Raw genomic sequence first — 12,934 nt, 5'->3', positions numbered from 1 at the left:
CGGACCCTTATGACCCGGTTTCTGTGTCTCTTGTTCTCCGTCCCAGCGAGCCCCCACTCGGCACCACAGCAACCTTGTCCCCAGGACATCCTGCTCAAGTCTCCTGTGGCCCACGGCCTACGCAGTCCCGCTCTCCTTCACCCAACAAAATGGCGCTGCTCCTTCACACCCGTGCAGCCGCCAGCTCTCTCACGAAGCCTTTCCTAGCCCCCACCAAGCAGCCATCCACTCCTCCCTGCACAGCTGTGGACGCCTACGTCATGGCAACTCACGGGCGCGCGGCTGCCCTCCCTCCAACTACAGAGCTGCCGGCGCACAGGGACACGGGCTCACTGGCAGGCCACAGGCCCGTGCGTCGTGCATGCTGGGTAAGAGAACGGGGGAACCGTGAACGCACCATCACCCGGGTTGTCCTGTCCTTTCTCTATAGTCTTACTGACCTCATTTAATAACCAGCTCCCTTGAGCACTTTCAACTACTCAAAAATCTATAAACCTACTGAATTCAAAATGCTTCAAAACAGAATCAAAATAACTTTTTAATTACAGTTTTTCATTTACTATCCTACCATGGGAAATTGTTCATAATTATACCTAAGAAGAGAGACCATGTTTCTGTGGCACAGTCTGATAAACAGGACTACTGACACATACGGTAACTGAAGGCCCTTTTCCCACCCAGAGACAGGAGCTGAATGCCTCCCCTCCCACCTGTGGTGAACGAGATGCTCGGTGGAATCCCTGAGAACATGCCGGGACAAGACCGCCTGAGAAGCCCCTAGAGGCAGAGCCGCCACGTCAGATTTTTACCTGGACTTCGTGTAGCTCTCGACAGAAGGAGAGACGGGAGAACATACCGTGAGCTGAGAAATACTGAGCCACCTCCAACAAGGAAGACAGTTTCTTCTGAAAAGAGAGATTAAATCTTAAAAAAAGCAAAAAATAAAGTACCTGAGACAATATTTAAGAAATGTCCTATTACCCAAATAGCTCAGAAGCAACGAGAAGCACCGGTAGCTCCCGGCACCGCGTCTCACCCTTTGCTCTGCGCTCAGCAGCACCGTGCGGGAGGGCTCGCCACTGGACGCACAGATCTGCACAATGCTGGACACCACTGTCCGGCTGGACAGCACAGCCACTGGGACACCCAGTTTCGAGGCTTGATCCCGTAAAGCAGAGCCTTAAAGACAGAACAAACACCCTGACACAAACTACATCTAAAACAGAAGACCTGGGGTTTAAAAAGCCTTTTCCGCTGTAGCTACCAGCCTCCTGAGCACCCAGCCCCTGGCCCACGATCCATGAAGTAAGAAACCGGGGCGCCTGGGGGCTCAGTTGTTAAGCATCTGCCTTTGGCTCAGGTCTTGATCCCAGGGTCCTGGGATCAAGCCCCGTTCCAGCTTCCTGCTCCCGGGGAAGCCTGCTTCTCCCTCCCCACCACCCCACTTGTTCCCTCTCTCGCTGTGTGTCTTTCTGTCAAATAAATAAATAAAATCTTAAAATATAATAATAATAAAGAATGCTGAACAGCCTGAAAATAGATAATGCCTACAAGCACATAGCTTTCTAATTTGTTTTTAAAGATTTTATTTATTCATTTGACAGACAGAGAACACAAGTAGGCAGAGAGGCAGGCAGAGAGAGAGAGGAGGAAGCAGGCTCCCCGCTGAGCAGAGAGCCCAATGCCAGGCTCTATCACAGGACCCTGGGATCAACACCCAAGCCGAAGGCAGAGGCTTTAACCCACTGAGCCACCCAGGCGCCCCCAAAATAGCTTTCTAATTTAGTTGACTTCCAAAACTAAGGTTTGTTTGTTTTTAAAGGAAAAGGAAACCCTAGCACATGCCCATTACCTTCAGGGCCTGAAAACGCGTACCAATATGTAAATTAAAACAATTAATAGTACTTACAAAGATTCCAAGTGACAATATTAGAAATTATCAACTACTGGGGTCAACAAATTATTCATGGTAGAAGGAGAGAAAATGTTGATTTCTAGCCATTATTTTTCCACAATGAAGGAAACCATCAATCAAACAAAAAGGCAATTTACTGAATGGGAGAAGATATTTATAAATGACATATCTGATAAGGGGTTAATACCCAAAATACATAAAGAACTTCAACTTAACACCAAAAAAAAATTTCCATTAAGAAATGGACAGAGTGGGGCGCCTGGGTGGCTCAGCTAGTTAAGCCTCTGCCTTCAGCTCAGGTCATGATCCCAGGGTCCTGGGATCCAGCCCCGCATCAAGCTCTCTGCTCAGCAGGAAGCCTGCTTCTCCCTCTCCCATTCCCCTGCTTGTGTGCCCTCTCCAGCTGTCTCTCCGTCAAATAAACAAATAAAATCTTAAAAAAAAAAAAAAAAAAAGTGTGTGGCTGAGCCTGGTTCCCCAGAAAGGTGACACAAAGACATGAAATTCAAACACAGGGCACTGAAATCAGTGTGATCCACCAAAGACCTGTAGTGATCAGGGTTCAAGGTGAGTCTGTTTACAGTTATTTAGACAAATTAATGAATTAGTTAATACCATACCGAAATGACAGTCATTTCATAATAAAAATGTGAATGTCCAGAAAATAACTGATGTTTTTGTTATTCCACAGAACTTTCCCACCTCGTCGTTCTCAAACTGAAACGTCCTGAAATACTCCCAGCCCTATCCTCTGGCTTCCCACCTGCTCTCTCCGACCTAGCACAACCTGTTTTCCCCACCTGCATAAACGAGGTACACATTACGGTCTCATGTTTTTCCAGGGGACACACTTTGGCTCCTCCTGCCTCTGAGTCCCACGTTGAGTCAAACGCTGCTTTTAAATAACAGCCTTATAATGCGCCCCAAGCAGGTCCAGGTCCCTTTGCAGAAAGCTGTTCCGTAACTGTATGTGTTCAAAAAGCTGAGCTCTAGCTTACCTATGAATGAACTAGAAAGGTCGGCAGAGGCCTCGGGACCCATCAACTGATCGAGACACAGAGTTCCACATGCAGGACCTCCCACCTAGAGCCAAACACAAAGAACTCTAGTTAACGTTCACGCTGCGTGTGCCTGAGAACAATCTGTCTGGGGGGAGCAGAGGGAAGGGGGAAAGCAGACTCTGAGAGAAACTACATTTGCTCTAAACTTACTCCAAGTCCCAAAAGACACATGCCTCTCTTTCTCACCTGGTTGACACTGAGGGGATGTTTCTCCCAGAAGCCCAGAGGGCTTTCCGGGGGTCTCTTCGTGCAGATCAGCCTCCGCTGGGGCCAACCAACTCTTACCTCAACCAGAAGGTCCTTCAGGCTCAGGTGGCGTTCCAGGAGGCGCGTGGCTGATTCCCGCAGCTCCCGCTCCCTGCCAGGGCCGCGCAGCTGCCTCCCGACCCTTCCCGCTGTGGGGAAATCAGGTGCACGGGTCAGAGCACTCCCGAAACCCTCCCTCCAGCGGACGCGGGAACATTCAGGCCTGTTGAGGCACCGCGGGGACCCGGTGTCTCCACGGGACCCCTGTGCATGGACCGAGGCCCATCTCCTGCAGGCAGTGGCCCTGATGACGAGCAAAAGGCTAGCGGAGGACAAAGCAGAGGCTGACCCCCGCAACCCGCCCCCCAAGGGTTCTATGTGACAGGCCGCAGGCGCTCCTGGCTGCCCTCCAGGAAGAGCAAAGAGTTAGCTTGGAGAGATCCCGGTCCCCAGGACCGGCGTCCCCCTCGGTTCACACATGTCCCAGCGATTCACGGGGAAGAGGCTTTCTTGCCTCCAGACCCGTAACCAGCTCCGGAAGCCGCAACGCTGCCTGCCCCGTGAAAGTGGGGGCGGCGCGCAGAAAGGAGGGTTTCTCCCTTCCTCCAGGCGGACTCGTTCGAGCCCTAGAGCGCCCCGGCGCGCGCGCGCGAGCAGGACGGCGACATCCCACCGGGAAGCTCCCGGCGGGGCCTGGGCAGGGGAACCAGCACAGCGCACCGCCCGCAACGCCCCGACAGCCTTCCTGGCGCACGTCGGCCCTTCCGAACGCCCGCTCTGACCTCCGCTCCCCAGCGCCCGCGGATAAAGCCCGCCGCCCCCCGGGTCACCCGGCAGCAGCCCTGTCTGCCCACGGGTCCTGCCCCCGCGCCTGAACACACCGCCGCTGTGCGCCGAGGCCGAGTCAAGAACTCCTCCTGGGTCGTGGGCTCCGGACCTCACCCCACCGGACCTCACTCCTCCCCGCTCATCCCGCGAGCGAGGGCGGTCCTGCCGGCCGGCCCGAGACACGCGTGCGCGCGGGCCGCCTGGCAGCGGGACTCGCGGGCCACAGCCGAGGAAGCCCAGCGTGGTCTGGCCCGCCCACAGCCCCGCGCCCGCGCCCCGCCTCCGGGGCACCGCCTGGCCGTGAGGCCCCGGGCTCTGGGGCTGCGGGACGCCCGCGCTGCACCTTCTGCCCCCGGCCCCTACGACCTGTCCCTGCACGTCCGGCCGGCCAGTGGCCAGCCCCGCCGGTGCCCAGGGGCCGGCGGGACGACTGGGTTCGGGAGGGGGCACGGGGGCGCAGGGGCCGGGGACCGCGCCGGCGGAGGCTGCGGCGCGAAGGGAGTCTCTGGGCCCGGCACCACCCACCCCCCGGCCCCGGCGCCCTCTTACCCAGCAGCTCGGCCCAGGTCCTCCTGCGGCCCCCGAACCCCGAGCCGGAGCCCGAGACCGAGCCCGAGCCGGAACCCGAGGCCGCGTCCGGCGCGCGCGGGTCCGACATGGCGGGAATGCGGCGTCCCGCGGCGGCTCCCGGCAAAGGGCCCGCGCCGCCTCCCCATTGGCTGCGGCCTGCACGACCTCCCCGCTTTCTGCGCCCCCGCCGCCGCCCCATTGGCTGCGGCCTGCACGACCTCCCCGCTTTCTGCGCCCCCGCCGCCGCCCCATTGGCTCGCGGCGCCAGGCCACACCCCCGCCGGAAGCCCCGCCCCGCGGCCGTAACCCGGCGAGGAGGTCGTTCAGGCCTGCGGTTCGCCGAGCGGCTCAAAGCGGCGTCGCGTCCGAGAAAGGCGGCGTCCCCGCGCCTCGTTCCCGCGGAGAACGGCCGAGAGCCGGTCGTGAAGAAACGCCCAAACCGCGGAGACGCCGGACCGCGCGCACCCGCGTCGCTGATCCATCCGCGGTTCGGTTCGGTTCGTGCCGGGACGCGGCGCCACGAGCCCCGCGGCTGCCGCCCCGTCGGACCTTCGGCCGGGCGGTGCGCTTGGACCCGAGTTCCCGTGAGTGGACGTGGCCGCAGGTGTCCCGGGCGGGGGCGGGGCGGCGGACCCGGGGCGTCCTCGGGGCGCGAACTGCTGTTGGTGGCCGGGTCCGTGCGCACACGCGCGACCGAGGCCTTGCGTGAGCTGTTTGCTGCGCCCGCGGGGTCTGGGGACAGCAGAGGGCCCCGGACCGGCCACCGCAGAGCCGGACCACCCCCGCCTCCCCGGTCCCGGGCGGCGGTGCTGCCTGCTGCGCGCCCCCGCGGCCTGGTGCGGGGAAGCCCCGACGTCTCCAGACGAGCTTCTCCTGGCGGTGTCGCCTGCCGGTGAGAGCCCAGCAAAGGCCTTGGTCTGCCTTCGCGTCCTGGCCACCTCGGGGTGCTTTGGCCGCCTGCCCGGCCGCCTGCGGGGAGACCCGTGGACCGCAGAGACGCGGTCTTTCCCGGAGCCTCTCCGCAGCTCCTTCTGCGACCGTCGCCCGGGGAGCACGCGTCGGGGCTGCTGCTTGCGGGAGGCCGGGGCCGCCGAAGCTCCGCAGGGAGGCCTCCCAGCTGGTTTGCGCAGGGCCGTGGGGCCGTGGGGCCCGCGCACGGGGAACCCGGGGCTGCACCCGGGGCTGCGGGCCGCAGACGGACGCGGCTCGTTCCTGCCGAGACCGAGTTGCAGGCGGCCCGTCGGGGGGCGACGCAAGGCTCCATTCTCACCCCCAGCTGGAAGAGCACTTCGGATTCGTCTCGACAGACGTCACCGTGTGTCACGTTCGCGCCCCGGTGGGGAGACGAACCTGAGTGGGTAATGCGTGGCAGGTGTCCGGAGCCCTAACCTCGGAGGAGGGGTGCACTGGAGCGGGGGAGGGGAGCACTGGGGGGGGAGCACTAGAAGGGCCGCTGAGCGGGAAGGCGCAGTTCTTCCCCCAGCATCTCCTCTGCTGCTGCCGCTCTGGTCCAGCTGTGCAGGGACTTGGCCCCACGCAGTTCCATGTGACACAGGCCGCGGGCCTCGACTTCCGCTCCGTGCTGACACTCCTCGTGGGGACGCAGTGCAGACCCTGCCCGGGAAGGACTCCGTCTTAGTGCTCGGCCCCCACCTTCTGTCAACAGACGAGGAGTCCCCGCAGCTGTCTCCTGCGGTCTGACTCATTTGCGGAGTGGCCACAGAAGTCAGGGAAACTCGTGTACCAGCGCATCCAAGGCCGTGGGGAAGGGTGCAGGTGAGCAACCAGAGGAAGAGACCGGGGCGTCCCAAGCACTGGCCATCGTTCTCATGGAACTGGGGCACATCCCCCCGGTGGTGTGTTCCCCAGCCTGGGAGCCGAACAGTCTTTCGGGATTTCACAGCGGCTTCACGACAGAAGTGTGATCCGTCATCAGCTCCGTTTCCGCTCCTCTTCCTTCTCAGGAGGGTGGGCCTGAGCTGAAGATGCCGAGTTGCTGATCATACTTGGTCTTTCTGGTGAGAAGGGAGCCTCCCAGGGGTCCCCCAGGGCCTGGTCGTCAGAACAGAAGGCCCTCCTACTGTCACCACGTAGGGATTTCTTTCCTTTTCTCTTAATTTTGCTTTTTTTATTTTAATTTTTTAAAAAATTTTTATTATAATTTTTTTATGATGACGGAATTTCTAAGAAATTCAGGAGCTCTGGTTCCGAGACCGGAGGCAGAGACCAATATGCATTCTGCATTGCCTCACAGCTGGTGAGAAGAGCTGAGCCTTCACATCCAGGTTGTCACTCAGGGCCATGCTGTCAGCCAGAAAGGCCTCCATGTTGCAGGAGGACCTCAGAGGGCGCCCACCGTCCGCTCCTGGATTGTCACCCCCTGGGGAGCCTGGTGTGCAGACTCCGACCACCCTGAGTGAGTGCCACAAGGCCCAACCCAGACCTGGAGTCACCACTTGCCAAAAATGCCCACAAGACGTCACAGAGCGTGACACAAATGGGGCAACGTTTGGTTTGTGTTCTGGGTGGCAAGAAACGGCCACGAATTCTCTCTCAGCCTCAAGAGGTGGGGTCTGTTTCCCCATCCCTTTGCTTTGGGCCAGCCCGTGAGTAATGTGACCTGAACAGAACTCTGAGCGAGGCATGGGCTGTAGAGCTGTCTGAGCGCCCCGAGGAGCACCCCTGAGCCAGCCTGCCTGAGCATGAGGCTGCGGAGGCGAGGTGGGCGCCCAGCCAACAGTCCCAGCCCCTGGCGGCAGCCTGTCCACCACCAAACCAGGGAACGAGGCCATTCCAGACTGCCCAGCTGCCAGCCAACTGCCTGCCAGTGCGTTAGCGGTGGGTGTGAGGCTGGTGAATGCAGAGGACTGGCCGTGGACCCCAGACTCGTGCCCCAAGTAAACGGTGTTGCTTGAAGCCTGTAGGGTCTACGATGCTTTATTACAGAGCAATAGATAAGTGGTAATGCCCTTTACACTGGACCCATCCTCTGAGCAAGGGAAGTTACAGACAGGAAGCAAGGTCCTCACAGGTTACAGGGTTTGCCCGAGGACACAGAGCTAATGCCCTGCAAAGACAGGAGAGGAACTTGGTGCTGTCCGATCCCGGCTCTTCCACTGGAGACACGGGCACATGGCGGGGGAGTCTCCTGGGTTTGCATTCCAAAAAATTTCTACTCCTCGCTCTCTGTGCTCCCAAAGGCAAGGCATTGGGAGAAAGAGAACCCGGACTAGACCGGCGCCCTCCCTCCTGCAGCCACCTTGCCTCCTCAGTGCCCTCATTTCTTGCCTCTTCCGGGCACTTCTGTCCAGCATAGAGGGACTCTGCCCCCTTTCATGTCACTGTCTGTATGGAAACGGGCAAGAACAGAGGGAAGGATGTGAAGATGAGGGTCTCCTTGGCATTGCCCAAGGTACCAGGAAAATACTGAACAAGACTGAATCTCTTACAGATTCTGAACCCCCGTCCAGCCCCATATGGGACATGACCAAAAGCTTTTACGGCACAGGAATCCCTCTAAGCACGTGCCTTAGGGACGCTCCTCAAAGCCCTTGGAGGCACAGAGCCCATTAGACGGTCCAATCCCCAGCTCCCAGCAGCCTCAGGCACCAGAAGGATACAGTGTCTGTGAGAGCCATCCTGCCTCTGGTCAATGTGCCTTCTTTGCCTTTAAGTGAAGCCCGCTTTGGCCTGTCCACCTACCCATAGGCCATGTTGACCACTCAGATTTCATTAAGCACAACGATTGAGACACACAAAATAAGGCCTTGGGTTCAGGGGCCAAGAATATGAAATCGGGACCCGTGAAGTCCCCATGAGGATCCCAGCCGGCACCCTTGCACTCTGCTGGCCAAGCACAATGACATGACCTGTAACAGCTAGAAAGTACAGAGAACAGATCGGCTCAGAAGGAGGTGAACATTCGTTCTCCTGGACGACCCTCCGGACAAGTCTGGTGGTGAGAGCTGGGGCCCTTCCCACCTCCCACCCTGGCCGTGTCTCAGGGAGACTAGACCACACCCCGAGCCACCCGCTCTAAGCACCTTTTGGACTATTGGAAGGAGGAAGTTTATGAAGTTGGGGAAACACCCTTTCCACCTGGCCACCAGTCAGCTGAGAAAAGCTTTTCTCTCTTCATTCCCCCAAGCTGCTGACAGGGATGGAGCCCTGAAAATTTTAATTAGCCATAAAATCAGACTTACTCATGTTTTCCTAATGCTTGCCAAATTCCAAAGTGTGGACAACAGGTCCATATTCTTGCAGATCACTAAAAGAGTTTCTCGAAGCAGCTTCCGTGGGGGCAGCAGTTACCTAGCAGGTTCTGTGCTGTGCTGAGAACCCCTCGGCCTGTACAAAGCCCGGGCCACCAGGCCTGCTGCCTGCCCCCGGCTTGTGTCCCACCCGAGTCAGGTTTTATGTCTGTGCCGTGTTGTAAGCCCAGGCGTGGTGCTCCTGTTCACCTCTGGTTTCCGGTGAGGCACCGAGAGTCTGCATTCCTATCTGCAGGAATGTCGTGTTGCAGCAAAAGCTGGCCAGAGGTGTTCGGGGCTGTGATGGGCTCTGAGTCCCGAACACGGAAGGGCTCGAGCTGAGGAGGCTGCAGAATGCACGAGAACCTCTCCTGGAAGCACCCAGGTGACTCAAGAGTGAAAACAGAAGGAGACCTTCAGCCTCCGTCTCCCCGTGTATGAAACTGGCCTGGCAGATGCCCCGTGTCCTGTGGTTGTCTGCACACTCAGGCATGCGTGCCGAAGTTCAAAGTGCTGTGCCCACGGTCCGGAGTGACCTTGACCACTCGATCTGGAGCTGCGCACTGGCTGAGACCTGCCGAGGGGTTATGCAAGCAACAAGACCCTGTTTCACCCAAAATGCTCCTTCCACCCAAAATGCGGATGCTTGCTCGTCTCTCCTACCCAGCACTTGGCAGAGAGCAGCACCCGTGCTTCCGTGGGCACTTCCCAGTGGGATCCGTCGCTAAGGAATGAGGTAGGTGGGTCCCCTGCCCCTCACAGCCACATTCAGAAGCCCCCATCTCCAAATACCTAGAGTTCAGAGGATGGGACAGGAGGTGGAGATGGATGGGAAGAGAGAGGCCAGTCTGTGCCGGAAGCCTCTGGAGGACCCGCCACAAGGCTTGAGAGAAAGCCACAGCAAGAAGCTTGGCATGTACACACGCACCATTCCACGTGTACATGCACGCGCAGACGTACCGAGCAAGGTTATCATCCATGATCGCTCCGAGAGGGAGGAAGGGGGCGGATTTAGCGATTACATGTTGTGAAAATACTGGGTTTGCGGAACCCAAGAGGCAGATGCTCCCAGCGTCTGTGGAAGGAGGCAGAGTTCACAAGTGGCTAGAAGTAGTTGTACTTGTAGGAACCTCGTCGCGAATGAAGCTAGACCACGTGGGAGGTGAGCCAGGAGCGGGAGAACTGTGCCCCCCCCTTCCTGTCGGAGCAGCTATCTGTGAGAGGGGAAGGGGCGCCCCACTGGAACTTTTCCGGTCACCCCCAGAAGGTGGGAAAGTTCCCCCTGGTAGCCAAGAGACCATTTGCACTTCAAAGACACAGAATTTAGATAGAAAAACCCAAAACAGGGAAGGGAGCTGATTCGGCAGAAGGCTGTCAACTAATACTGAATATTGCCCATGGCCCCTGCTTGGAGAATGGTGACTCTGCAGGCCTCCCTTATCAGAAGTGATGGGGGGAGGGGGACAGGAAGACTGGGCCGGGAACCACCCTCACTCACCGGCAGCCCCGGAGGCTGACCCCTTCCCACTTCTCAACATAAATCCAAGCCCCAAGCATGGCAACCACCAGAGCAGGCCTCCACTCACTGCTTCTCAGGCGCGGTGCGGGGAGGAGATAGAAGGTCTTCCTTGTTGCGGACGGAAAGGGTGTTACGCCACAATTACAAAAGTAATTGACACTGAATGAACCTGCTGGTGTTCCGTCTCTCGCTGTGTCTCTCTGTTAAATAAAATCTTAAAAAAAAAAAAAAAGTATTCATTTCACGGAAAGAGAGAGCACAGGCAGAGGGAGAGGGAAGCAGGCTCCCCGCTGAGCAGGGAGCCCGATGCGGAACTCGATCCCAGTGGGATCATGAGCTGAGCTGAGGGCAGACTCTTCAACAACTGAGACCCCCAGGTGTCCTTACTGCACATCTTTCAAGAAAGTTTTCTGCTTTGCAAATAGTTTTTTTTTTTTTTAAGATTTATTTATTTGGCAGAAAACATGTGGGGGCCAGAGAGCGAGCAAGAGAAGCAGACTCCCCATTGAGCACAGGGCCCAGCTCGGGGCCATCCCACAACCCTGTGATCATGACCCAAGCCAAACCAAGAGTCAGATGCTTAACTGACTGAGCCTCCAGGTGCCCGAGCAAACAGTTTTTTTTAAATTGCTGCTTTCTGGGGCGCCTGGGTGGCTCAGTGGGTTAAAGCCTCTGCCTTTGGCTCAGGTCATGATCCCAGGGTCCTGGGATCAAGCCCCAAACCGGGCTCTCCGCTCAGCGGGGATCCTGCTTCCCTCCCTTTCTCTCTCTCTACCAGACTCCCTGCCTACTTGTGATCTCTGTCTATTAAATAAATAAAGTCTTTTTTTTTAATTGCTGCTTTGTACTCTGTTTTTTTTAAAGATTTATTTGAGAGAGAGGAAGAAAGAACATGAACAAGGGGGAGGGGCAGAGGCAACACGAGACTCCCCGCTGAGCAGGACCCCAGGATCACTACCTGAGCCGATGGCAGATGCTTCACTGATGGAGCCCCCCGTGCACCGGATACCCTGTGTTCTTTGTCCGCAGTAACTTGTGGACATCTTTAGCAACGGAGCTGTCTCCCCCTTAAATCCTCCTCAGTCATTTCACGGTGTTCTACGGCAAGGCCTCGGGTGAGGCGACCAGCGCCGTTGCCGAGCGGGTGAGCCCTCCCCACGGGTCTCCCATACGCGTTTGAGGGTGCGGACTTGTCTTTATGGCCTTAAGATAAAGCTCCACACAGCAAAATTGCTGGGTCAAGACCACACAATTATTTGCTTTTAATTTGGGGCCACAGAGGGTCCTTTGTGAGAATTCAGCCGTGCCCTGTCCCAGGCCCAGGGGCTTCGCTGCTGAGCCCCTTCCTCAGGGGGCTGCAAGCTCCCTTAGGAAATCTTGGGAGTCCAGGATACAGAATCGTTTTTTTTTTAATTTTTTTTAAGATTTTATTTATTTATTTGACAGAGAGGGAGATCACAAGTAGGCAGAGAGAGAGAGAGGAAGCAGGCTGTCCGCGGAGCAGAGAGCCCGATGCGGGGCTCGATCCCAGAACCCTGGGATCATGACCTGAGCCGAAGGCAGAGGCTTTAACCCACTGAGCCGCCCAGGCGCCCCAGGATACAGAATCTTAAAACTATGTTTATTTGACAGTTTCAAGGGTCAAGATTGGAAAAAATCCTTTTTTGTTGCTTTACTCGGGAAATTCTTTACAAAAACTGGCCTTGCTTTCTTCCCTCTTTTCGTCCTGAGTGCACAGCCCTAAGGAATGCAGTGACGCCCCTACACTTTGTGGCACATTCTGCTCGGCGCTGGTTACCGGCAGTTTTCCCCAGAGGGTTACATGGTGGACCCCCAGAAAGGTCTGTCCATGTCCTGACCTGGAATCCGCGAATGTGACCAACCTTACTTGGGAACAGGGTCTTTGCAGAAGTAGTTGGCCAAGGAACCTGAGAGGAGCCGGTCCTGGATTACCCAATGACAGGGTCTGTTCATTCACAGCTCTGCTATCAGCGCTGTCGGCATATAGAAATGGGCCCATAAACACTTGTGTAATTGAATTTTTTTTTTTAAAGATTTATTTATTTGACAGATAGAGATTACAAGTAGGCAGAGAGGCAGGCAGAGAGAGAGGAGGAAGCAGGCTCCCAGCTAAGCAAAGAGCCCGATGCGGGGCTCGATCCCAGCACCCCGGGATCATGACCCGAGCTGAAGGCAGAGGCTTTAACCCGCTGAGCCACCCAGGCGCCCCGTGTAATTGAATTTTTTTAAAGAATCTGTCCTTTAAGGTGCCTGGGGAGCTCAGTGGTTTAAGCCTCTGCCTTCGGCTCAGGTCATGATCTCAGGGTCCTGGGATTGAGTCCCGCATCGGGCTCTCTGCTCCGCGAGAAGCTTGCTTCCTCCTCTCTCTCTGCCTGCCTCTCTGCCTACTTGTGATCTCCCTCTCTGTCAAATAAATAAATAAAATCTTTTAAAAAAAAAGTGTAAGTGTTGGGGTTCCTGGGTGGCTCAGTCGTTAGGTGTCTGCCTTCGGCTCAGGTCATGATCCCAGAGTTCTTGGATCAAG

General features: G+C 57.0%; 1 protein-coding gene and 1 long non-coding RNA gene across 8 annotated transcripts in view; one reads left to right on the top strand and one right to left on the bottom strand.

Moving 5' to 3' along the window:
• The window catches only part of FANCA (FA complementation group A), a 63,572-nt gene extending 58,803 nt beyond the window's left edge, over positions 1 to 4,769 (bottom strand). For 2 of the 6 annotated variants that reach the window (XM_045987467.1, XM_045987469.1), the window contains exons 1-5: positions 4,600 to 4,768; positions 3,262 to 3,371; positions 2,914 to 2,998; positions 1,037 to 1,179; positions 810 to 905 (exon numbers count right to left, since the gene is read on the bottom strand). In XM_045987467.1, the coding sequence (XP_045843423.1) occupies positions 810 to 905; positions 1,037 to 1,179; positions 2,914 to 2,998; positions 3,262 to 3,371; positions 4,600 to 4,708 (543 nt within the window). In that variant the 5' untranslated portion in view covers positions 4,709 to 4,768. Of the gene's footprint in view, positions 1 to 809; positions 906 to 1,036; positions 1,180 to 2,913; positions 2,999 to 3,261; positions 3,372 to 4,599 lie in introns of those variants that run through there. The other 4 variants (XM_045987468.1, XM_045987470.1, XM_045987471.1 and 1 more) reach the window with 3 other exon arrangements.
• A 1,219-nt stretch (positions 4,770 to 5,988) lies between these two features.
• On the top strand, positions 5,989 to 12,430 carry LOC123930766. Of its 2 annotated transcripts, none has more exons than XR_006816140.1 (4): positions 5,989 to 6,710; positions 6,875 to 9,606; positions 11,254 to 11,533; positions 12,128 to 12,430. It is a non-coding gene; the product is annotated as an uncharacterized LOC123930766 (long non-coding RNA). The 2 variants fall into 2 exon arrangements; XR_006816139.1 differs by having other exon boundaries at positions 11,852 to 12,430.
• The last annotated feature ends 504 nt before the right edge of the window (positions 12,431 to 12,934 follow it).

This window comes from Meles meles, chromosome 19 (assembly GCF_922984935.1).
Source record: "Meles meles chromosome 19, mMelMel3.1 paternal haplotype, whole genome shotgun sequence".
Lineage (NCBI taxonomy): Eukaryota > Metazoa > Chordata > Mammalia > Carnivora > Mustelidae > Meles > Meles meles.
The sequence above is the reverse complement of the archived record's forward strand: the minus strand, read 5'-3'. Positions and strand labels throughout refer to the sequence as shown.